This window comes from Schistosoma mansoni, chromosome W (assembly GCF_000237925.1).
Source record: "Schistosoma mansoni strain Puerto Rico chromosome W, complete genome".
Taxonomy (NCBI): Eukaryota; Metazoa; Platyhelminthes; class Trematoda; order Strigeidida; family Schistosomatidae; genus Schistosoma; species Schistosoma mansoni.
This window is the reverse complement of record NC_031502.1, coordinates 23149563-23175235: the sequence shown is the minus strand read 5'-3', so window position 1 is coordinate 23175235 and position 25673 is coordinate 23149563. Positions and strand designations below refer to the sequence as shown.

Here is a 25673-nt window from a genome sequence, read left to right as displayed (position 1 = left end):
ATACATATTTATTTCAATTAAACGATATGAACAATTCTACTTTTTCATCCTACTCATTATATATTTTTCTCATGTTTTGTAAATCTCCTCCTTCTTCGATACTAAATTGTTTGCTAAAAACTGATGTCAAATTTCATATAATAACTAATCAAATTCAAACAGACAGATTATGTACGATTGTACAGCACTAAAAATGAACTCGTTGAAAAAGTATTACTTCAATGAATAAATTGCTTTAGATTTAATAGGGATATCTAAATAAATAACTTAGTTGACCAATAAAATATTAACTTGAATATTATTTCCATTATTATTATTATTATTAGTAGTAGTAGTAGTAGTAGTAGTAGTAATAGTAGTAGTAGTAATGGTAGTGGTAATGGTAGTAGTAATGGTAGCAGTAATAGTAGTAGTCGTAGTAGTTTCAAATTACTGACTAGTCAACCATTTTCCATTTGGAATATAAATAAATCAAAATAGAATATATGGGGTCATTTGAAATGACTCAGAAAAATTGACATTCTCATAGATTAATTTTGGCATATTTCTAAACGAAAAAATAATAGTAGCATGAAGAAAAATACCTTATTGAATGTATTTAATAAATTACATTGCTTAAGAGTAAGATATAAACGTATTCTGTAAGGGCTCAATAAATGAAAATCAATAGACTCAATGATTACTGTTTTCTTTTATGCTGCGTGAAAATGGGTAACTAACTAACTGATTGATTGATTGATTGAGATCGAATGGACAAAAAGAACGAATAATTTCTGAGAACAAACAAACTCTGTATGAAACAGATGAATTGTTCCTAGCAGTGGAATCTAGAGCGCCTGTTTCGTCTTATCTGGGACTCAATGAATGAATGTACCTGTATGCCAATGTTGACGTCCATATTGAAATTCGAACCTAGTACTTCTCTCTTCAAATTTTCAACGCATTATCCACTGAGCCAATGAGTTCATATATCCACTAACTTATCCAATAAGCATGATGTTTAAAAAATATAAAAAAGACTTCGGGGTTATTCTGTTGATGTCATCAAATGAACTTGATCGAAATGATGAGTCCCAAGTGAGACGAAAGGTGAGTCTTACATTCCGCTGCTAACCACAATTCGATGATTTTATAAAAACTGTGACAAAGTTATCATATCATGATATTCATATATCAACAAAGTCTTGAATATCCACGAAATAATTCATATCCTTTTTGATAATGATATAGATTCCATGTTTGAAAATGGTATGCTAAAAATTCGACGTGCAGTGTTTTATGGTGTAGGAGTAGGTTGGAAGAAAGCTAGTGGCGGCCAGACCAAAACGTGGCATAAATCCATGAAGTCACTAACAATTGGACTGAGCCATGTTGGTAGGTGTAGACTACATGGTTGGGATTCGCGAGATGATAGCAACCGATGGTTAGAGACTTTGAATGACATGGCTCAAAATCGTTTACAATGGCGAAGGTGAATCCAATCTTTGTGTTCTACCAAATTCTAATCTTCTGAATTCCTCATGTCCTTATCCTTTTCCTTTTTCCAAATTTATTTCACTGTATTATACTCCTTCAATAACATCTTCAAACCCTAATCTTTCATATTAATGCTTATACTCTTACTACTTCTACCACCATGGGATTTGAATCGACAACTGTATTTCTGTGCTAATGTGGCATGGCAACTCGAACTGATGTACGTACGTACGAAGTTCTACTTTGTAACTGACTGACTGACTGATGCCAAAAATTAAATCCAGTTGAATAAAACTTCAACACTTGTGAAATAACTCCTTTATATTAACAAAGTTTAGTTTATTTGTTCAAATATAAATTTTAGTAAACTAATAAATAAAAACTAGATAATAGTCAATGTTCTACATATTCACTAGACGAAGTGGAATTGCCAGGACGAATTAGATAAAGAAAATATACACATAAATGTGTATAGTTAAATAACAATAATATTAAATCGTGTATAGTGATGCAATTATTCAAACTAGCTTTCTAACATATTATGTACATCCGGTATGTAAAAACTACAGAAGGCAATGGAAAATATGATAGGCGGAGATAAAAGGGAACATTGTAATGAAGAAATGATTAATTCTTTTAACTGACACTTTTACCGTATTCTTATCCATAAATACTAAACTAGATAGATATAGTCAATAGAACTTATAGTACAAAGTCGTGTTTTAATCCTGTTATATTACTTAAAAGTTGGATGTTCATATCTGTTTTGAACTGTTGGTTTTTAGAGGTTGATAAGACTAAATAATATTAATGTCTACTTTTTAGAGAAACAAACAGAACTTTCGAACAACAATATCATCCCGTCTACTGATCATACTACGGTTCTGAAAATGTATCCCCAATATCTTCAAAATTGCACTTAACGAGACATGAGTCTAGTAATTTAGATTAATTCATATTCACCACTTCTTCACTAAAGAATTGTTACTTGCCTCAATAATTTCCAACTATAAGATCTTTAAGAACAATTGTAAACTGATCATACATTGTAAGCAAAGATGGATGGTGGCTAGCAGTGGAATTCAGGATGCACGTTTCATCCTATTTGGGACTCATCAGTTCGATCAAATTCATTTGATGATATCAACAACCGGTGTTTGAAGCAAACGCTAATGGGTTCGAGTCCAGGAGCGAATATCAACTATGGGATGCATGTACGTCAAGCTGACGAGTCCCGAAATAAAATGAAATGTGCGTCTGCATTCCACTGCTGGCCACCATCCATATTATTATGCTTATTATGCTAATGTAATATCAAGTCAACCCACACAAGATGCAGATATGGCAATAAGAGACTGATCAACTGCAATCCTAAACATCAATGAGAAGATTCAAACAACATTCCTTCAAAATGTCAATCGTATATGTTGGGATCATCGAGTGAGTCGCAAAAATGTTCTATACTATAGTCATACGAATCGGCATTTTCTCTTTGAATTACATTCTCCATAGATAATTATATATACTTCCACTGATATTACTACTAGAACTACTTCCAACACATTAGTATTTTATTTTGACAACCACATATCGATGCGTAAATGCAAGGTGGAAACTTGACGCACATTTATCCTAGGTTCTACGTTGTCTATAACTGCAAATGTAAGTCGAGCGTCTTTTACATTCGTTCAAGAAAGTGACCATCTGCTAGCTCTTGACCAATAACAAACAGGTTGAGTGATTTAAATTATCGCTTTAAATAGTATACCTTTATAGTAAGTTAAATGATATTCACAGTGAAAACAACATCAAAGGCTGGTTACAGGTTTATGAACAATGCCAACTACTAACTCTATTGAATGCCCGATTCTAAACAAAGTCAAAACTAATTAAAAACATAAAACCGACTAGTCAACTGAAAGTTATCAAACCGAAGGCACATTTAAAGTATAAATGATCCTGGCAATGATGGTTAAGGATGAAAACGATGGTAAAAATTAGGTTAGTGATGCTTTGAGGTGATACAGTGTATTATGGTAAAAGGCATTTTGAATAGAACAAATCACGAATGATGAAATCCATTTAACCTTTTTTGTGGAGCAGTAACTTAGTGGTTAAAGTATCCAACTTCTAACCACTTGGTCTCAAGTTGGAGTCTCGCCCCACCTACTTTGTTTGGACGGCCGAGTAGTATCACTAGACATTACATGAAAGGAAGTTCCAAAGCTGAGTGCCAAAGGTCCACATAGTAAACGCTTTACTTTTCGATTCATGCCTTAAATTAAAGATCAAAAGGGTTCCCAAAAAGAGTCAAAGCATTTTATCCAGAAGAATTTATCCCAAGATCTAATGATTACAGATTAATTATCATGGTGATTTTGTGATGGTATCGATTTGCAAATACCTCATTTGGATCATAGAAATGACAGTTTAACACAATGTCTGGGTTTAATTATGGAAATATATTGTCTCAAACAGTTAAAAACCCACTCTGACTTAAATATAAGGGCAAAATAATTTTAATTTCTTTGCTGTTGTGTTATAATAACTTCAACTGTCAAAAATTGTAGTTTTTAATGCTGTCACAAGATGTTTCTATCACTAAAATTAAACATTAATTATATAACTATCCTCAGAACCATTATAATCATCAAAAGAATAAAAAAGTTAGTAAGATATCGTCTACGAATTTCATACCTTCAAATATTTTTACTTAGAAGACAGTGAATAGTTAACCGGTAACAAAAATTATGGTCAAATATGCACACAACGCAGTTTATATTACGAAATAACTTTAGACGACCACTAAAAACCAAGAAGCATCGGAATATTTTTCCATCCTGCTACAGGACTCTACAACAGTGAGTACACACACCCCTATAGGGAATCAGACCCAGGACTCTCAGGCTTCGTTGTGAGCACTTAAGATTTAAACCATAATCGCTACTTAATGGTTTACATTTCCAACACCAATCAATTTGCGATATTGTGTAACCACCTCCCAATTACATTGATAAGTAACTACCTCACACCTGAAATGGTTGAACTCCACTAACCATGCCCCCTCACTTAAAGTTGAATAATCGATCCTCAAACTTATTCACTGGTGAAAGCATGCTAAGACAAAGCAGCTATTCAGTGTTTCGTTGTTTACTATATTGGTTTTAGTGAAGCAAGCGCGTAATTTGCAGTATGAAACACTAATATGTCTGTCGGTTTACTTGTTCAACGTAATTGGTGAATATTTACCTGCATAAACTGTTCAAGCCATAACGACGTTAGCAGTTAGATTAATTGGTTTTCCACCTATATATATATATATATATATATATATATATATATATATATATATATATATATATATAACGTAAACTAATTCCCGCTTTTAAAAAACCAGAAAAAAGTCTGATCAAACAACAAATGTTAGTCAAAAAGAAAAAATTTTGAAGTTGGTTTATTTAAGGAAGAATAGCCTGTAGCACCTCCGGGGGCTACTGCCGGGCCCAAGCCCGGGTAAAGGAGGAGGGTTGGACATGGGGTTAGCGACCCCATCCCGTAGAAAACCAACTCGCTAAAAAAACGCTAACCAGAAAAGTAAGTAAGTAACAACACTATATTACCGAAACAAGGTGATAATTCTAAGATTTCGGCAGTCACTTTTTGACTTCCAGCTAAGTTGCAAAACAAAATACTACTGAGAACGAAAGACTTTTTCCGAGCTCTCTAAGTTTTTATAGTTTGTCCTCCATCTGATGAAAACTGATCTTAAACTAGACAATTTGCACTAACCCCTTAAATTGATGATATCCTTGCTTTTGTTCATTTACATACATTGAGATACTTTACTGATGAAATTCCCCCACCTGCCAGTAAAAAGCCATCGTTCAAACTTTATAGTTCACACATGGTTTTATGTAATAATAGTAATAATAATAATAGTCTAATTCGGTAATACGTATCTACTGTAATGCAAGCGTAACGAATAATTCCCTTATGCACGTGTATACACATGAATTTCTACTCAAAACATAATTACAATGCATTTTTAATTACCTGAAACGACCAATGCGTCTTAAATGGGAAAACATTTCTCCTCCATTAACGAATTCCAATACCATATATAAATTGCTATTGTCCTATAGTAATAAGAGGATCAAATAATATGAAGCGTTTTAAATCATTAGAAAAATAAATGATGCAAATCATCTACATGGTATACTAATTATAAATACATTTCAGAAATGTTTACATATTATAATTTAACCCAATAACCCGGTTAAAGTCTATGCACTGGATTTTTATCCACACATATTTTATACACGATTACAGTAGAATTATATTACACTTTCAAAAACGTCTGGTTCAAATGGACATTTAGACTTTGGTGAAGGATTCGAAGACGCAGTTCGCTAACTAATTAGATTTTCCTAAGAAAGGACATGTTTTTGTCGACATGAAATAAAAATAGTTCTGTACAGGTATGCTCTGATGCTAACTACTCAAACATTATGATGTATTTTCCTTAGTACAGTAATTCCATGGAGATTAATTGTTTTCACGCCTTCAAAATTAACTCTGAAGTAAATCATATTGTTAATTATACCCCGAATAGAATGAGGTGATATGATATACTAAGCGTCTCTAAACAGGTTTGGATAATATCACAAATTTGTGTAACAAAGTCATTTCATTGAATTATCTTATTGACTATAGTGAAAAAACGAACTAGCACAAATGTGTCTAATCCAGATAAAGACCTATAGCTAAATAAAATAATCCTGTCGGCGTTTTCTCTCTAAGCTGAAAAGTTTAATCATGATACGGCAAGCTGTTAATTGTGTATGTGCAGAAATCTTAATAGCCCACTTTACATGAAGTACGTGACGATGTTTATAAAAGCTTCAGCATTACACCTTCCACTTCACAACACACACTCAACCCTGATGTTCACTTGAACAATTTGGAAGTTTGGAAAGGTTTCTAAAAACATGTTTACGACCTTACAAAGGGTTAAAAGAAAAATTATCTGAAGTTGCATGAACGAGTTCCTGGACCGGACGTATCCTGACCTTAGGGATGGAATGTCGGTAGTGAATTATTGTAGCAGAACGCAAATGAAACGTTATATGCACATATAGACATATCTATTTATATATATTTTAGCCCAACCCCACAAACAACCAGAAAAATAAATGCGGTGGAATAAATTGAAGGACATAGTGTATAGACTACTTATATATGATTAAACATGGGTAAAACCGTAACAATAACCCTGAAAACCTTCAACAACCGAATACTTATATAGTGGTCGAAGTTTTTATGGTTCTGGTTACTACCATAACAGTTTGAATCATTTACTGCTGACTTACTTTGAAATGGTAATCCAATCGGACAAGGAACGGGAATGAAATAGCCTGCAATATACGCTTTTCGTTTAACGTGTGTTCAACTTGTTTTAACTTCACCACCTGTACATAAAATAAACACTCAAATAACTTCAAAAACCTTTTGTTTATCTAAAATCTTCATAGCATAATATTCCTTGCTGACTTTGTGCTGGACTAACATAACACGTCCAAAAGACCCAGTGCCCAAAGTTTTGATTCGGTCAAATGAATCCAAAGTGGCTGTGTTCTAAAAAAATTAGAAATCAGCAAGTAACACACCTGAGCAGGCTTCTCCCATTTTTCTAGAAATTCTTTCTTTGCTTCTTCCAAAAGAGCTTTCACTAAAAGTGCAAATTAAACGATGCATGAAAAATTGACAATTAATTTATGAAAAATATATAAAACGTTTACTTACCATCTGCCGGATCACCCTTTTTAGCAGCTTGTGCATTACCCATCTATTTTGACTCTCAAGTGATATTACGCGTTTCAAAAGAGTTGCTCCAATTAGGTGACTTAAACAAATGTTCGTATATGAAAGTTCGTTCTTCAAAAAACGTCGTACTGTTGAGTGCATGCAAACTGAATACGGAAAACATTTTTTTTCGTGCTTTTATTAGTATACTAGCTTCACAGTCTCTAACATCAGTTCAGTTACAAGTAAATGGAAATACTGATTCGCGGTACCTTGTGGGATATACTAAAGAAAATTCGGAAAGAATTCAACACATATGGCGTAATTAACTTTTTAGATGCCTGTTGACGTCACTCGATTCGGTTCATCCTACAGGTGATTGTCAATGACATCTACCTGTCTATAACCTTTTGTAATGTCATTCACTAAATCTCAACCGGATAGACAAAACGGGAACCTTATAAGCAAAATTATTGGTTTTCGTCTTTTGTCCGTGCAGATACCTAACAGAGCACAGAACTATGCCATACTGTCTATGGGGCTGTATAATAAATTTAATACCGGGCTTCTTATAAACCATGGTAGAATGTGCTCATCAATTTTTATTAGACTAGCTATTTCTATTACTAGATATGGTGCCGACCCTTAAAATACTGAAACGAATTTGTGAATTTTTTCATTTGTTAGAAACTAGTGACCGTATGACTTCGTTTCATTCTAGAATTTTTGAGGAAGTCAATAACAAGGTTCAGAATTCCCGCCAAAGATATTGTGTACAAGGATTTTTGACATTCAAAAGAGTGCCGAACTAGTTAACTAATCAAAAGACTTGTAAGCATTTTGATGCTCATAAATATCTTTCTTCATTACAATTGTAATTCTTAAGGACATTTAGTACCCGTTGTTTACTCTAGACAACTACACTGTCCTAATGAAATACATACATGCACATTCTATCAATTGACCACAGTAATGAAACGTGGAAACACAAGATCGAATAGGGATGAGTACTTTTGCATGTGCGCGTAGAGAGCAGATGAATCATGTAAGAACAATGGATACTGATGTAAGTATTTAACTTATTAAACGAGTAAATTCTCAATTTTTACAGAAATCAGTAAGTGCTAAAACTACAGGCAGAAATCAGATGACAGACATATCTAAGCCAAAAAGCACATCAAACATGAGTACACAGTGACAGAGGCACGAATAAAGAGATACATGCTCTTAGGGTCATGATTGCTAATTACAGGGAAAAGGTAGATAATAGGGTAGGAATGGTTGAATTGTGACAAGCTGTCTATATTCCTGATGATTCAGCTTCCGAGAACAACAGCGAAGCCTCTAGAGGCTTTAAAGAATTCGGTGATTTTCTAGAATATTAGCGTGGCATGCTACTATTGGACAGCAGCATAATAGGTCTCTTTGCGGATTGGCCGAATCATAATGTTGATTTGACAAATGGTAATATCTATGAATTCCGTGGTTTTCTGTACATTTCCATTCTCACTAACTAAACACTTCTCCAATTTTTCATCTGTCTTCTGATGTGCGACTATTCAACGTTTGATTTCCTTAGTCGTAATCTGTTTTCTGGAGAATTTAAGAATTTTCAAAAGTTGTCCGAAGTCCAGGACAGGCTACCACAAGAGTGATTATGAGGATACTGCTACAGACACAGTGATTTTCTTCTGAAGGCGACAAACATACTAGAATAGTTTCATCGTTCGTATGATTTACAAGGTTTTTGGTAACCGATAATGTTTCGTTAGAACCTATTAGCCAAGCTAGTACATCCTCTAATATTCTGAGTCACATAGGCCACAATGTCAATGCCACCAGGCAACCTGGGCAAGGTTTATCTTTAAGTCTAAGCAGCTTTTTTGGTTTCCCTTCTATGAACCTGTCTCAGAAGATGAATAGTCTTTCTTGGGCAGAAAAATACTATGACGTTTTTACTGATTATCTTAAATTAGTCCTGGAAACAGTTTTGTATCAGTCTGGAGTTAAAGTACCTAAAGCCTCAAAAAAAGATGCTTCTACTGAGTAATATCAGTGGAATGCGAAAGAATATCCATATTATCAGATAGATTAATATACAAATAATTTTCTGTGGTTAAAAATGAAACCCTGAATTCATTAAGGAGTTGATTCAACAAGAATATCGGCGACCAAGACATTAAGTTTACCAGCGTCAAGTAGGGATGATTTTCCAATATACCCGTTAATTATTCTATTCGCCTTAACCTGAATGTCAAAGGTCTTGTGCATTCCAAATAACTCACGTATACAAGAACCCGTGGACTAGGGTTGCTTGACAGGCGGTCAATAAAAATGAAGAAGTAACTCAAGGACGGGACACACCCAACTGTCAATAAAAGCATACACCTTGTAAGTTTGTTTGGTATGATACGAATGCGCTCTTCGATGAGGATATGTTTAAAATAACGTGCCCGACATATGTCAAGACACCGAGGATATTAAAACGGAGCATGTGGCCTTAATTTCGAATTTTGAGCTGATATTCTAGTGAACTCTCTGAGTGTGTAGTGAAGTGGTGGATTTTGACTGTGGTTCTATCACAAATACAGTAGGGTGATCTATGTTTCCATAACGCAGATCGTTGTGGGAAGCTGCATTAATAATCACAGCCAGATATCCATACTTACTTTTTGTGATTATTTTCACAAAATAATGTGTTGTATTCGCTTGAATAGTGAACAAATTGACTCATTTTAACTCTATAAATGATTCAGGTACGTAGTGTAGAACTTAATGAGTTTGCTACGCTATGTATAATCAAAACTTCCTTTGTAGGGATTTCGTGTATAAGCTATTAACCATGAAACTGTAAGTCACTGGAGAATGAAATCACTACAAATAAAATAGTAGATTATTTCGCCCCACGTCATCACATTGTAAATGGCTACGATATATTTGAAAACAATATGCAAAAAAGAGAATTCTAAACTGATGACCCAATCCGGATGCAAGTGGATTATCTTTTCAGAAATTTCACTTAAAGATATAAAGGAAAATAAGTGTGTTTTGGTCAACAAACTAAAAATAATTTATGCTCTGTCAAATATGCAAGTTTGGTTTAGTTGCAAACGACATCACAGTGAAACGAAACTACAAGTATATATGCGGATGAAGGACAAGTAGGCTCTATGATAGGTAATTGGCAAAACAGAGAGTTCAACCAAAGACGCGGGGATTTATTAGTATAACCGATATCATTAGTAACGCTGAAATGCAAGATATAATGAGAGATAAAGAAACAAACCACTACCTGACTACAACTCAGACATCTCATTCAAAATCTTAAACTATCAGTATTAATTATCACGATAGACTGAAGTTTAACATTATACGGATTCACTGGATGACGCTATATCCGAATATATACCATAATTTTTACAATCTACAAGCAAATCGATCATCATTTCACATCTGTACATCATATTTACCTCTTCATTGGTATACGGGCGTCTGGTTTCCTCTACAAGTTAAAAAATTTCGAAAAGCGCGATCCGCGAAAGGTTTCTATATTTTATCTCGGGACACTGTCTTGGGCATATTATCTTGTCGTTAATTCACCTTATCTGGGAAAATACATTAACCCGTTTGCTATCACTAAAGCAAGATCGGAGACTAAAAATGTTTCCCACGGCAAGAATCAGTCTACTATACCTATTCCTGGTATTGGTGTGAAGCTAAATTAACCCAATAGAGACCAGGGTTTCTAAACCACTTACTTTATGAGAAATTGGTGTTGAGTGACTACTGTTTTTCCCATAGGTAGCAATGTACATTCTCTACGACTCAGCACAACCATTAATGCTTCTGACAAACAGAACATGGTAAGGCTATAAGAGATAAACATTTTATTTATTGCGACGATTCTATCATCACAATTAACGAGCCCTATTACTGTTACGAGATGGAAGCTACTCCCAGCCTTCCGTACATTCTTGAGAATATGACCAACCAGTAACACGTAATGGTCAACAAGGAATTAATGGGTGTATAAAATCAACTCCTGTGGTAGTAAAATTTGTTGTGCCTCACCTATAACCACTTTCTTTCTGCCAAATAGAGTGAAAATCACTCTTTAATATATCCGAACGTGAACGCGTAAGCGTTTCCCTCCCTGAAATTGTTGAACTAAATTAAAATTACGTTTTATGCTTTGTTTTCTGCATAGTGTCATTGAATGCTTTGATTCTCGCTTGTCAGATAGATGAATGGACGACATACCCCACAAAGTTTGTGAACTGATAGATGCTGAAACTCAAAAACCAGTGCCCAAAAGTCTGACCACACCCCTTGTTCATACAGATGGTCCCTCGGACCACTTCGAGCGACCGTGAACAGAGCCGACCAATGAGACGTAGTATTGGTGAGAGCTTACTAAGTAGCAGAGGTTTGAAATCCGATGGTACAACCTCTTCCGCAATGATAAGTTGCATCCCTCATCAAAGAGAGGATGAACGGACAACATGCTTACTTGCAAATTAGGCCACCCAAGAAACACCCAAGACAAACCCAACCTGAAAAATGTGTCAGTTAGTGATGTAATAAGACTATATAGACCTTTACACCTTAACTTATCTGTATAACTTAAATTACACTCTGAGCTCTTTAGATGTCATGGCCCTAACTCGTGAACTCACTCACCTTCTTGAAAGGGATAAGACTTATTAAAACAAAACTGAGAACTCCCAGGCAATCGAACTGAAACCTAAGGCTGATTTTCCTAGATACAAACCAATTAAGAAGTGTTCTACTTTAACTTCTACTTAACTAATTTCAATAATCTCACTGAGCATGTAATTTTACGACTAACTGAATACTGAAACATTACAACTAAATTCCGTTTACTCAGAAGACACCAGTAAAACTGCTTATTATAGTCTGGCTTTTTACTTAAAGACGCTATTCTCAAGAAGACCCTTGCTACACACACAGTGTTCGTTTTCCATAATATAACATTTTAAGAGAGTTCGAATGCGAAATCCCCGCTGTCAGGCGAAAAATGCACAGCATAGAGCCACATAACATGACTTTCTATGAAACTACATGATAAATTGTAATCCGACGACTCCAAACCGCCCCATGATGACAGTTCTGACACTGAGAGAAGTGAGGTTTCATTGAGCACATATTATTATTATTCACAAACACCTTATGGGTACATAAGTGCCGTGAGTTTATGAGAGCTGGTCCTCTAGAGCAAAACTGAAACGTATTATAATTCAGTGTTAGGGACAGCGAAGACAGTGAAACATGATTGCGCAATGTCTCGGATTGTTTAAAGATGCACTTGACATCGTTGGATGTCGGACCAGTGGCCTTCGTGAAAGACCACAGATCCATGGTTCTAGTCCCGCATGTGCGACCGTGAATGCGAACTGCCAAGAAAAAACGGCCGTCACAGCTTTCCGGTTTTTAATAGTGGTCTAGCCTGGATTGGTTTATGATTTCAATACAACCCCGCAATCTCCACGATACCGTACTGAAATTAATCTTTACTTTTAACCTATTTACGTAACAAAGCTTTAACTTTCTATGTTACTCCACTTCATTTCCGTATTTTCTGCTCTTTTTTTAACTCAAAATCTCATCCTTATGAAGATTTCTTTGACGTCTAAACAATACAAAGTGCTAAGTGGTAGGATTTATGAATACTGCAACCAAATAAAATAAATGGATACGCCTTCCTTAAGGCATATGTCACTTTTGAACTGTTTTCTCCTAGATTTCGCAGTTTGATGCAAATTAATTAACAGCAGGTTAGGTTGTCTTTTGAAACTTTTTTGACGATGCCCTGCTAGGTCTCTGAGGTAAGTATCAAAACTCAAGTAGGATACTGAAAATACGCACACCACTTGTCGATCCGAGAAACCTGTTTCATGTGGGTTAGTTTTAGGATCCTGCGATGTCGTCTGGTTTGGTCATTATTGATGTATTAATCTCCAGAGCAGAAGCAGCACCAATCTGCTGTATCTTAACTAATAGTCATTTATCTGCCATCAGGCTAAAAAGCTTCACTGCAGTGAGGAGGAAGTGGACGAAATAATGATGGGTTGTAGACCGATTATAACCAAGGATAAGTTCTATTATCAGTTGAACTCATTGAACTGTTGTTAAGAAACTAACAGGATATTTATACACGAAGATTGGAAGTCATGGAACATAGGAGAGTCACGTAGGCGGTTATTGGGGTCTCTTTGATAGCATAAGAGGGAGTGGCGACCATTCTGTGAATGTTTGAGGAAACGACAACCGGCCTTTGGTCAGCACCAGCCCCTATAACATTCATCGTCCATCAACTGTTTTGATTTCTATAAACCGAAACAAAGAATGACCACATCGTGACCAGCTGTCACCAGCATGGTCATGTACACGACTTTAGTTCCATTTAGTGCACACAACTGAAAACTGGTTATGACAAAGGTTGCGCCAAACTAACTTTATATTTCCGTGACCAACAAAACTATCAACCTGAATAGGTCAACGTCAGCGGATTACATGAGGCTGAAGGTGTAATCAAGCATCACACCGGGCCAGGTTTACGATAAGCTATCAACACACGAACAGTATAAGAGAGTGTATGACCCATTTCGAAGGTTTCGTGTGTGAAAATCCCTCCATGCATACACTTGCAACTTGTTCCTAATGGTTTCTTTAGTTGTACATTTTGTTAGTCTTTCTGATGCCATTTGAGATTGTAATGTTTCATTTCACAATAGTTTTCTCACTTTTTTCCTTTTGCTTTCACTGAATTTCTACGTTTCTTTCTGAACTGTATCTATGTTGTTTTAGTTGATATTTAATCTTGGCGGCAGCTATGTTGATTGTTCCCTCTTTGATTGTGTTGCTTGATTTTACTGGGATCGTGCATTTTGGTTGTGAATTGATGCACTTTCCAGAATTGGAAACACTTTGTGTTATAAAGCAACAAACTATTATATTTTGAACTGATTTTTACTTGATCTGTCCAGAAAGGATAGAATAACACTTAAATTTTGATCGATTATTGTGGGAACAATTATTGGTTGAATAACTGAGTGGTAATATTTGTTTAGAAACGTTGTTTCCCCAATCACCTCGTTCTGATTTCGATTGGCATCCATGCGTCACTACATAAATAGACAGTTATTCTTTAGCCAAACGTAGTTTGGATCTTACAGAAAGTATTAGAAACCCTTGCAAGAAACAGCGAGAACAAAAGACTCAGTCTCTTGAGTTTTTACTTAACGTCACACCCATAGGCACTGAGTTCCTAGAGGTTGTTGAAATGGTTATAGTTACTTTAACCCATTAAGGAGGGTCCTATTTTTAATAATAAATGCAGGTTTCACGCAAACAGTTTTCACAATTTTTGCGTGAGAATTAAAAAACTTGGTGGCGAAGCGTGTAGAAGAGTTAGAGGAATAATCTGCATTGTCAACTACAGGAGGACATCTCATTTTATACGAGACACTAACGGCAATAAATATGGTGTCAGTGAAACATGTGAAGCCGATGGATACAAGTAAGTAACATTCAAGGACATGAGGGATGGTTGTCCGAGCTCTTCGAGGAGCGATTCAGATAATCTGTCGCCTCAGCGGTACCAACCAAACTGCCTTGTCCTTCTTTACAGGCAAACATTAACCCATCTGACGAATCAGATGCGTAAAAAAGATTTTAAATTCTGAAGTGCTGCTTATCTCCAGTTCTAAATAAAGTACCACTGGGCTTCTCTCGAGTAGAGTTAAGGTATACAATCATCGCTCTCTATCGTTTCATTTATAGAGCACAGTAAGACGGGGTCGCCCAATCTCATCATCCTATGGTAGCTGTGACTAACAATAGGTTCACATACTACTTGTTTCCTCAGGATTTTGAAGCCCATGTGTACTGTAGTGTCGGTTGATATGTTAAACCCATATACCTTATTATAGCTTCAGGACAAGCCGATTTACCTACCAATCATGATTCACGTTTTCACCTTGTTAATTATTCACTAATCAACCCTGACTATTTTTTATATGAGCGAATGTGTGTACACTTTTTATCCTAACCATCACATGTCTGTAATTTATTTTATCTGACTAGAAATATTGATAAACGCTTGATTAAAGCTAGTTGGCCTACCAACCATCTCCAATGTACGTTACTTTTGCTTGCTCGCCGGTACTTACTCATGTGCTTGTAGCTTTGTGACCTGCATCATTTGATAATAAACTGTAGTTGCAGCTTCTCTTTGCCTTCTGATTTCATGTACCGTTAAGATTTGTGTTATGACGGTTATTGAGGTGAAAGGTTAACGAAGCACTGCACTACAGCACCAATGGTTTGAAATAAGAGTTCTTCAGCTCCCCTAGATGGATATTCCGTATCGACCAACACGGTTAAAGCTCTGGATATTCGCTTTTCTCCCTATCAGTTTCGTAAACAGGTCAGTATATACACCATTCCCAATAGTGGTAGTCTTTTAGAATCCGATAAACGAACTTCATGAACTTGCCACAGTATCAAAGACAAGGGAACTGAGTTTAATTTGGTTATATCTACACTGGTGATAAAGAACCAACTTTAAGTTTTTGTATAAAAAAATAGTTAGAATGGAAGGCTGAGGAAAAAATTGAAAATCAACTAAGACAATAGACTGACTTGATGGTTAACCCATGCCACAAAGAAGTTTAAAAGAAACCAAATTGATCCTCAATCGACATAATATAACAAAGAATCTTCGAGTTAACAATCCTTCTAGTTCTTTGTTGTTAAAAGTCAAAGGTATATTAACCATGTAAAAACAACAGAATCGGGTCTCTGAGATCCGATGAACAGGCTGTAACGATAGATATTTAAGTGAGATATCACAGTAACTAATTTTGAGGGTGAATTGGCACGAACATTGCTTGAAGTATATTCATAAGACTTCATAATACTCTAGACAACTTAAAAGTAAGTCGGCGGCAGAACTACATTGTGGAAAAACATAACACATAATTGACTAACATAAAATAAAAATCCTTCAGTGAGGTCTTGAACCTTATAAAAAAGATTGAGAGCCGAAGCCCTACATATATGACCATACCTAAACAATCGAAATAGACAATATGAAGTACAATGAGCTACGCTATGATAACTATTAATTAATAAGTAAAACGAATTTCCTATACTACTCATTTTCACTTATATGTTTGTGAACAACAATGACGTTCATCCACTTTTTCTAATTTGTTTTCGTCTCTCGTACATCTCAAACAACCAATCTGTTTAACATAACAGCTGAAACATACTAATTTAATAAGGTCACACTTCTGACGATCAAAGGGATTGCATAATTTTGTCTCAGATAATATTCTAGAGTCATATATAGTCACTGGCTCTTCTCCACAACAGATCTGGAGACAAATACATGCATTACTTTTCGTACCACAATTACAATACATTTTATACTAAATGATCCCTCTTCACAAGTTGACAAACCCCATGTTCAACATCTTAACATGATTGAACAATTGTTTAGTATATAGTCATTTTGTGAATCTGTTCTATAATTTTGAATTCAGACTACTTCCCGGAAAAAGCACAGATCAAACTGCTAAGTGAAACGTTGAAGTTATTTTTCATCGAAATATCTAAAGTATTTACAATATGATTGTTCTTTTAATTAATTAAACTATTTAGACACTCTAAATTACGATATTATTAGAGCATTAAAGTTAGTTCTGAACATTATCAGCAATTAAACAGTGAATATCAAGAATAATATTTCACTATGATTAGGTTTTGGAGGATACGAAAACCTTTACACATCTGGACAGCATCATTGATGAGCATGATGGATCTGATGCAGATGTGAAGACGAGGATCGACAAAGCAAGAGCAGCATATTTACAACTGAAGAACATCTGGAACTCAAAACAATTGTCAACCGACACAAAGATAAGAATTTTCAATACAAATGTCAAGACAGTTCTACTGTATGGGGGTGGAAACTTGGACAACTACGAAAGTCATCATCCAGAAGATACAAGTGTTTATCAACAGTTGTTTATGCAAAATACTTCGGATCGGTTGGACACTATCAGCAACAACCTACTGTGGGAGAGAACAAACCAGATTCCAACGTAGGAAAGCATCCAACGGCATCACAAGGCAAGCCCTCACATGAAATCCTCGAGGCAAAAGAACACATTACGCCGAGAAATGGAGACAGACATGAGAAGAATGAAGAAAAACTGGGTAGAACTAGAAAGGAAGGCTGAGGACAGAATGAGTTGAAGAATGATGGTCTGCGGCCTATGTTCCACTGGGAGTAACAGGCGTAAGTAAGTAAGTATGATTAAGTCAGATAGTATTTACAATTTATCTCAACTTTCAAAAATAGTCAAATTTAAAATGGGAAGAATGTAGTTATAAAATCTCAACGAGTGAATTTGAAGTAGATCCAACATTTCATTTGACAATCTGGTTCAAGCTTTTCCACGATAATGTAATCAAACAACAAAATTATCGAATATAAATAGATATATGATTTATATTCAGTAATTATATTTCCATGGAAATGCTTGAACCAGATTGTCAAGTGAAATGTTGGATTTACTTCAAATTCATTCGTTGAGGCTTTATTACTATATTCTTCCTCTTTAATGTCTTATATCAACTTGGCACGCCGAATACGGTGAAACTATTCGATCAAATTTAGACAAAAGTTCTTTTATATTAAGTGCAGCTTTTGAATCGTCGCCTAACATTCATCCACCATTGATGATATCAATCTGAAATCAATAATCTCCACAACCCTATACTGATAATTACCATGTACTCACTAGTGACTGACTTCAAGTTGGATTTCGTGGAGTTGTAGTCAGAATCCATGACTAGTGTAGTAGAACTGTGTCTGTTGTGAGGCAGTGACTAACTGAAGACAATGGTGGACGGTGACACCGCTTCATGAATTGATTGAAGTTAGACATTAAAATTATTGGATCCCGGCCCAGTAGTCTAGAGGTTAAGAGGTCAACCGAAGGTTCTGTGTTCTAGTTCCGTATGCAGGATCATGGATGCATACTGCATACTATGACAAAATGGCCGTCCGATGTTTCCAGGTTTTCCATGATGGTTTAGCTTTAATTAACTCAAGAATTTATTCATAAAATCTCAGCAAATTAATCGGAAGTAAATCCAACGTTTTACTCAGCAATCTGATCTAAGCATTTTCAAGGAAATATAATCAAACATCAAATACCTATTTTAAATATTATTAACGTGAATGAATGAACTGTTTAATATACAGTTGATCAAGGAACCATGTACTTCCTTATATTCGATCATTTTGATGTCTGGTTAAATTTCCTTAAAAAAGCTTGAGCCAGATTATCAAGTGAAATGTTGGATTTACTTCATATTCATTCGTTGAGACTTTATTACTACATTCTTCCTTTTTAATGTCTTACATCAATCAACAACATATATATATATGTAAAATAATATTATACAATATTGATTATACGAGGCAGTGTGTATGTGTGTGTGTGTGTGTGATGATTAACCATACTGGAATTAATTATTCATTAAATCTGAGTTGCTGAGACAACTTATTGATTGATTTATATATTGGTTATATATATGATTAAGAATGAATGAAATTTATGCAAAACATTTTTGGTTCATATTTTTCATCATTAAAAACAATCATTTTGAATGATCTCTTACCTTATCATTATATTATACAGTATCACTGTTTCAACACAAGTTCCTATTTGAGACTCGTCAGCTAGATGTACCTGCATCTCAGAGTTTATGTTCATTCTGGGACTCGAATCCAGTACCTTTCGCTTCAAATGCCATCATGTTATTCACTCAGCTACTGAGTCCTGATAGCAACTTACTGAGTGGATAACGCGATGGCGTTTGAAGCGAATGGGTACTGGATTCGAGTCCCAGAGTGAAAATCAACTCTATGATGCAGGTACATCCAGCTGCCGAGTCCCAAATAGGACGAAACGCGCGTCAAACTGGATTCCATTGCTACCCACTATCCATCCAAGCTTATAATACTTATGAATTATGGCTATATCGAGGCCATATGCAAAGTATGCACATATGGCCAATAAGAGACTGACCAGTTGCAGTCCTAAACATCAATAGGAAGATTCAAACAAACAATACAAAGTGGTATAGACTATGTTATGAATCAATCATCTTACTATATACACAAATGATCATTAAATAGATATCACCTTATAACTTAGAAAGATTTAGTTTATGGATGAAGTAAAAGACAACATAAATCAAATATTTCAAGATCGTACATGATTTAATAAGTAACATTCAATCACGTAATATGAAAATTCTATTACTTTAAACAAACTACAATGTGTCAACATTTCTATGGTGATTGAACTTAGAAGTTATGCATGATAAATTCAAGTCTCTTTTTAAAAAAAAGGTTTTAGATTTTTTAAAAACAATACATTTAATCAAATCAATATAATATATGATCTATATTGTAAGCTAACGATGATGAGCATATGAATTATTTACAATTGATTAATCACTGGGTAGTGATCTACACCGTGTACATCAAGTCCTTCTTGGTGCAGATCAAATCCTATCGATCAAGTTGCAATGTGACCACCATGTAACAGCTTAGGTTGATTAATTAAGAATTTACCTGAAACAACTAAGTATATGTCAAAACAATAGAGTTCTAGTACTCATCTACTTCCTTATTTCGTATAGACATTATATTTTCTATGATCATATATTGAATGTTGGAAAGCTTTGTGTGTTTGAACAGATAATCCTCTGCTTCACTGTGACTGTCTTTCAGTTTATATAAAGATTTGGTTTCTTCTATCAAGAGAATGAGAGTTACCTACAAGCACGAAAACCGGTTTAGGTGACTCGACATTGCGTACACTATGTTGAAATAAGATGTTGGTTGTAGGTAATCAACAGGAAACCCTGAACCTAGGTTTCGTGTTACTTGGCACTCGTCAGTAAGATGTACCTGTAATCTTGATAATACGAGGTTCAGTTATAAAAGCTATATCTAGATGAATTGGCTGCATCTGTGTTTTTGAAAAAAATAAAGTGTTTCAAGTTTAAATTTACTGGGGAATTTCATCTTTAGAAGTATGTTATAATTATAGACTAAAATGAAATCCGATTTGCTAATCAAATAATGCGGATCCTTTTAGTGTAATCACGTTCATGGCTTAATGGAAATGCTTTCATGGTCTTTCCGAACATTGTTATTCTAGTTTCATGTTCCATAAATTTCCTGTGGAAATACTTCAACCTAGATAACAAATTAACTGCATTGAGTGATCTAGGATAAGAACTTATACTTATTTTTAAACTTAAATTGAGTACACTAGGTGTTAATTTCTACTATTCCCTTTATTACCAACAAAGTAAGAGGAATCAGAGGTATTGATTAAATGAACAACCATCGATGTTACTTAGTTAGAAGTGGTTGGAAGGAAACTCTGATTCCAGGTTTCTCACTGTTTAGCATTCTCCAGTACGGTATATCAACAAGATTTAGAGAATTCATATTCTCTACGACACTTCAACCTGTTTCACCCAGTGTGACAACTAGTGATGTTACCAGTGAGCTAGTCAGTCTTTGGTTGACCTAGTGTAGGGATGAAATATTTAAATTGATTAATTACTAAGAACTGGCCTATATCGTGTTTTTGTAGTTCTTCATGGGTAACTGAATTCTATCGAAAATTTTGCGATGTGATAAATTGTCTAAGTGACTTGACATCTCATGCACTGTACTTCTGTGTTGTATTCTCTGTTCAAAAGGTTTAATCAATCTGGGTCATACAAGCTTCATCACAAGTGGTCTAGTAGTAACACTTTCAACAACGACACTGTAAGGTGAGTACTCTAGCCACCTGAGTGAAAAAAAGGCTTTTTCGAGAAACGATATATTTCTACCTGATAAGGGACACAAAACCTAAGTCTAGCAATTTCTGTCAATCATCACAAACATAGAATAAACTATTATTATTATCTAGTGGTGATTAACTGTAAAATCCATACCGCTTAAGTTATCTTGTCTGATACAGATTGGTGTAAGGAAATTGAATCTATATTAGTCTCTATAGTTCACAGCAAAAAAAACACCGAAAGTATCCTATAATTCCGAAATATTACAAAAATTTAAATAGTTTCCTTAGCAACAATTCAGTTAATGATACATCTCTTACCGACTAGCTCAACAAATAATCCAAAGGTCAAAACGTTTGATGTGAGGTTCTTTACTCTAAAATGATCCACTAGGTATTGGGAAATAAATTGTATTCATTTTAATTAAATTAAATGGTTTTTTAGTCTCAAAGTTCTACTCAACAGTTAGGAGGAGATTGTATTTTTGATGTTTCGTAACTCAATGTAAGCCATTTCTTCGGAGTAAATATATAACTGACACAAGTTTAAATAGTAGTCATTGAGATATAACAAAAAGTATATTTATTATTCTTGGAATCCGGAAGGGAAGCGGAAAAAAGGAAGGCCAAAGAACACATTACTCCGGGAATTAGAAACAGATATGAAAAGGATGAATAACAACTGGAACGAACTGGAAAGGATTGGCCAGGACAGGGTTGGATGGAGAATTCTGGTGAGCGGCCTATGCTCCTCCATGAGGGGTAACAGGCGTAAGTAAGTAAGTAATATTTATTATTAACTCTCAACTCAATGGTCAATGTATTTGAAACTATCAAGTTCAACCATGGTATTGATGCCTAGTTAAGAAAAGGTTTTTGAAAGATTTAAATTTGGTCACTAAGATATGAGTTACTTTACACGATACATAAAAGTAGTAAATTCAATCAAAGAATAAATTGAACGGGTATACTGATGAACATAATATGGTAAGTAGACTCTAGCTTACAATGATTCAACAGATTATACTAATTGGTGATAAAAACATTTAAAAAAACTAGAAATATCTGTCCATTGTTATCCAGGTTGTAACAGTATCTGACATAGTACTGACATGATTCGATAGGTAAAAAATGAAAAGATATCATTTAATGTGACCTTTGATATAGGAAAGTTTAAAACACTAAACAGTTAGCTCATCCTAATATGAGACTCCTCAGTAGTAAGCACTTGGTCTCGTTTATTACTGTCTAATCCTGAGAGGAAAGTCCTAGGATTCTAACCAGAAGTCATTACCAGTGGAGTACAACCAGGTCAGATGTGAGCTATTTACCCATCAATAACACTGGAAGAGTGTTTTCTCTTTACCATGAAATAATTAAGTTTAAACCTATAAACTATTGAATACCGACGCATTGATTTAAAGTTTAAGTTTCTTATTAGGATCATGAATGGTCACTACTGAGGAGTTCTATACTTAAACAAAACAACTATTCAATGACACCTAGTTTTCTGTAATTGTCTAATCATGGTCATTCCATGATAAAACAAAAAAAACCCCATAAAATTCAACAATCTCTAAAAACACTTCATTCATATATGTTTATAAAATAAGGTTACAATTTTCCCAAATCTATTCCTTATAGATATATAAAACATAATAGGACGAAACGACCGTCCAGTGCTTCCAGGATTTCCATGGTGATCTAGGTTCAATCGATTCATGATCTCAACTATCAAAATTACTATATAACTATATTATTATTACTATATTACTATAATATTACTATACCACACCCCTTCCCGCTAATTCCTAAAACAAACAAACCAAAAAATATATAAAAAAATAGTTATCAGAACCATATACTTACTATTATGACGACTTTGTAAATTAACACTTTTATTCCGTTTAATAAAATTTGGAAAATATTTTAATTCTTTACTGGTTACAGGAGTTTTAGGCATTTTTTTTCCGAAAAAAAATTATTTTTTTTTGGTGATGATGATGGTAACGATGATAATGATGATGATGATGATGATGAGGAGGAGGAGGAGGAGGAGAAGGAGAAGGATGGTGATTATTAATTTATTATTGAATTTTATTATAAATAATCCATAAAGATTCAATGAATTGAATGGAAACTTTTCTTAGATCAATGATCTAGGGTTTCGTATTGAACAACTACTACTAACTAGATATTCAGTGTATTAATAATAATAATACTAATTCAATGAATATATTAACATTTACCATTCGTATATATAACTTGTATATATGTGTTGAAAGTACGTGTACGTTTGTTTGTTTTGTTTTTCGGTTTTTCGTTTGTTTGTTTGTTTGTTTTTGTTGTTGTTGTTGTTGTCGTTGTCGTGACTAAATACAAACACATGAAAATTTTTGATTTTCATAATAGTGATGATTATCAGTTTATTTGTAACCCTACTATTTCAAATGAGATCATTGACAAGTTCAGGGTTATATATATATATATAGAGAGAGAGAGATACTAAGTATACAAGCACACAGATACTAAATGATAATTCGAAATGATATCGAGTGTTTGGTTTGGTTTGTTTTGTCATATTTATCATGACAATAATATATGAGCATAACTGATTCCTCAAAAGTAGTGATCACCTTAAATCATGTAAATGTTTCAAGGTTGGATAAAAAATACATGTATATCAATGATTTACATACATATGTATGTTGGTTTATGTATTTGTGTACTTGTATGCACCAAACAGAAATGATAAAACTGATATGAACTTTTATGTGTCCATATTTTATCGAACATATATGAATATATATGTACAGGCTAATTCGGTAAAATGATAATTTTATTGTCAATTTTGACAGTATCAAAGGGGTGTTTTATGGAGATTTTAGTAATTTTATATAGTTAAGATCATGAGTCAATTAAAGCTAGACAACCATTGAAAACCTGAAAGCACTGGATGGCCGATTCGTCCTATTGTGGGACTCCTCAGCAGTGCGCATCCACGATCCCGCACTCGTGAGATTCGAACCCAGGACCAACCAGTCTCGAACCAGAGCAATCATCCAGAAGATACAAGTGTTTATTAACAGTTGTCTACGCAAGATACCTTGGATCCGTTGACTAGACACTATCAGCAACAACCTACTGTGGGAGAGAACAAACCAGAGGAGGAAGAAATCAAGAAGTGCGCGTAGTGGATAGAAGACACATTGAGGAAAGCACCCAAATGAGTCACAAGACAGGCTCTCACATGGAATCCTGAAAGTCAAAGGAAGAGAGGAAGACCGAAGAACACATTACGCCGAGAAATAGAGATAGATATGAGAAGAATGAACAACAATTGGATAGAACTAGAAAGGAAGGCCCAGGACAGAGATAGTTGAAGAATACTGGTCGGCGGCCTATACTCCCTTGGGAGTAACAGGCGTAAGTAAGTAAGGTTATTTAATCATTATGAATAACAACTCATATATTGTGCTTTCAATGTTTCATGCGCTTAAAACTAGGTCGATACATTTATTTTGAGTATCATATTTTGTGTACCAGTAGCTTAGTAGTTGAAACGTTTAACTTTAATTTTGAATTCTTCTTGCTTTGTTTTTCTTGAGAGAGAACTTTGACACTTGATTTGAATCTAAATACATGTTTTCCTCTACTAATTTAATGCTTTAATTGTTTATCAAAACGTGATATTTTAGAGAGAATAATCATATGTTCCTACCAGTCATACTAGTTATAACTAATGGAATTCCCTTAATCTCAAACTTGGTATTTACAAGTTATTCATTACAATGCCTAATCATCAATCTCATAAATTAGAAAACTTTAGAAACCTGCCTCGTTAAAATTCAACTTTTGTTCAAGAACATAAAACACCTCAAAAATTAAACAACAAAACATTTGGATCTCTAGATCAGCACGATGAAATTTAATTGTTGTATCGATATAACTGAAATTGTCAGTACGGAATTGTGAGGATTGCCAGATTTCATCAAAACCATCAAGCGACTTAAGTTAGATCACCATTGGAAAACCGTAAGCATCGAGTAACCTTTTTGTTTTAATATGTGATTTCTCAACAATACCCCTCAACAACTCAGCGGTTGGGAATCGAACCCATGACTTTCAGTCTCGCTCGTGAACCCCTCAACATGTAGACTATGGTAGTGGTATCCACTGGTGGTAATGCATAACTTCAGTAGTCTAGAAGCTAAGCGTTCACATACGAGACCGAAATTTCTTGGTTCGATACTCATGCACAGTGTCATGGATGACCACCACTATAAAGTCACATACTAGAACAAAACAAATGTTCAGTACCTACAGGTAGGTTTTCACTAGTGGTTTAACGCAGATAAGTTCGTGAAATCATTAGGTGAATTACACATCAGTATAGTAGTAAAATATTCCGATATAAAAATGATCCAAAATAGACCTAACTATTTACAAAAATTAAATTTGTAATAAAAATTAAAATATTATCAC

General features: G+C 34.6%; 1 protein-coding gene across 1 annotated transcript in view; it reads right to left on the bottom strand.

The window, feature by feature from the left end:
• Nucleotides 1-23151, bottom strand: part of Smp_152330 (serine/threonine kinase) — a gene marked incomplete at both ends in the record, with an annotated part of 61742 nt that extends 38591 nt beyond the window's left edge. The window contains 5 exons of the mRNA XM_018789022.1: nucleotides 5530-5612; nucleotides 6846-6944; nucleotides 6982-7110; nucleotides 7143-7204; nucleotides 23058-23151. Coding sequence (XP_018654506.1) covers nucleotides 5530-5612; nucleotides 6846-6944; nucleotides 6982-7110; nucleotides 7143-7204; nucleotides 23058-23151 — 467 coding nt within the window. The remainder of the gene's footprint in view (nucleotides 1-5529; nucleotides 5613-6845; nucleotides 6945-6981; nucleotides 7111-7142; nucleotides 7205-23057) is intronic.
• Nucleotides 23152-25673: the final 2522 nt, after the last annotated feature.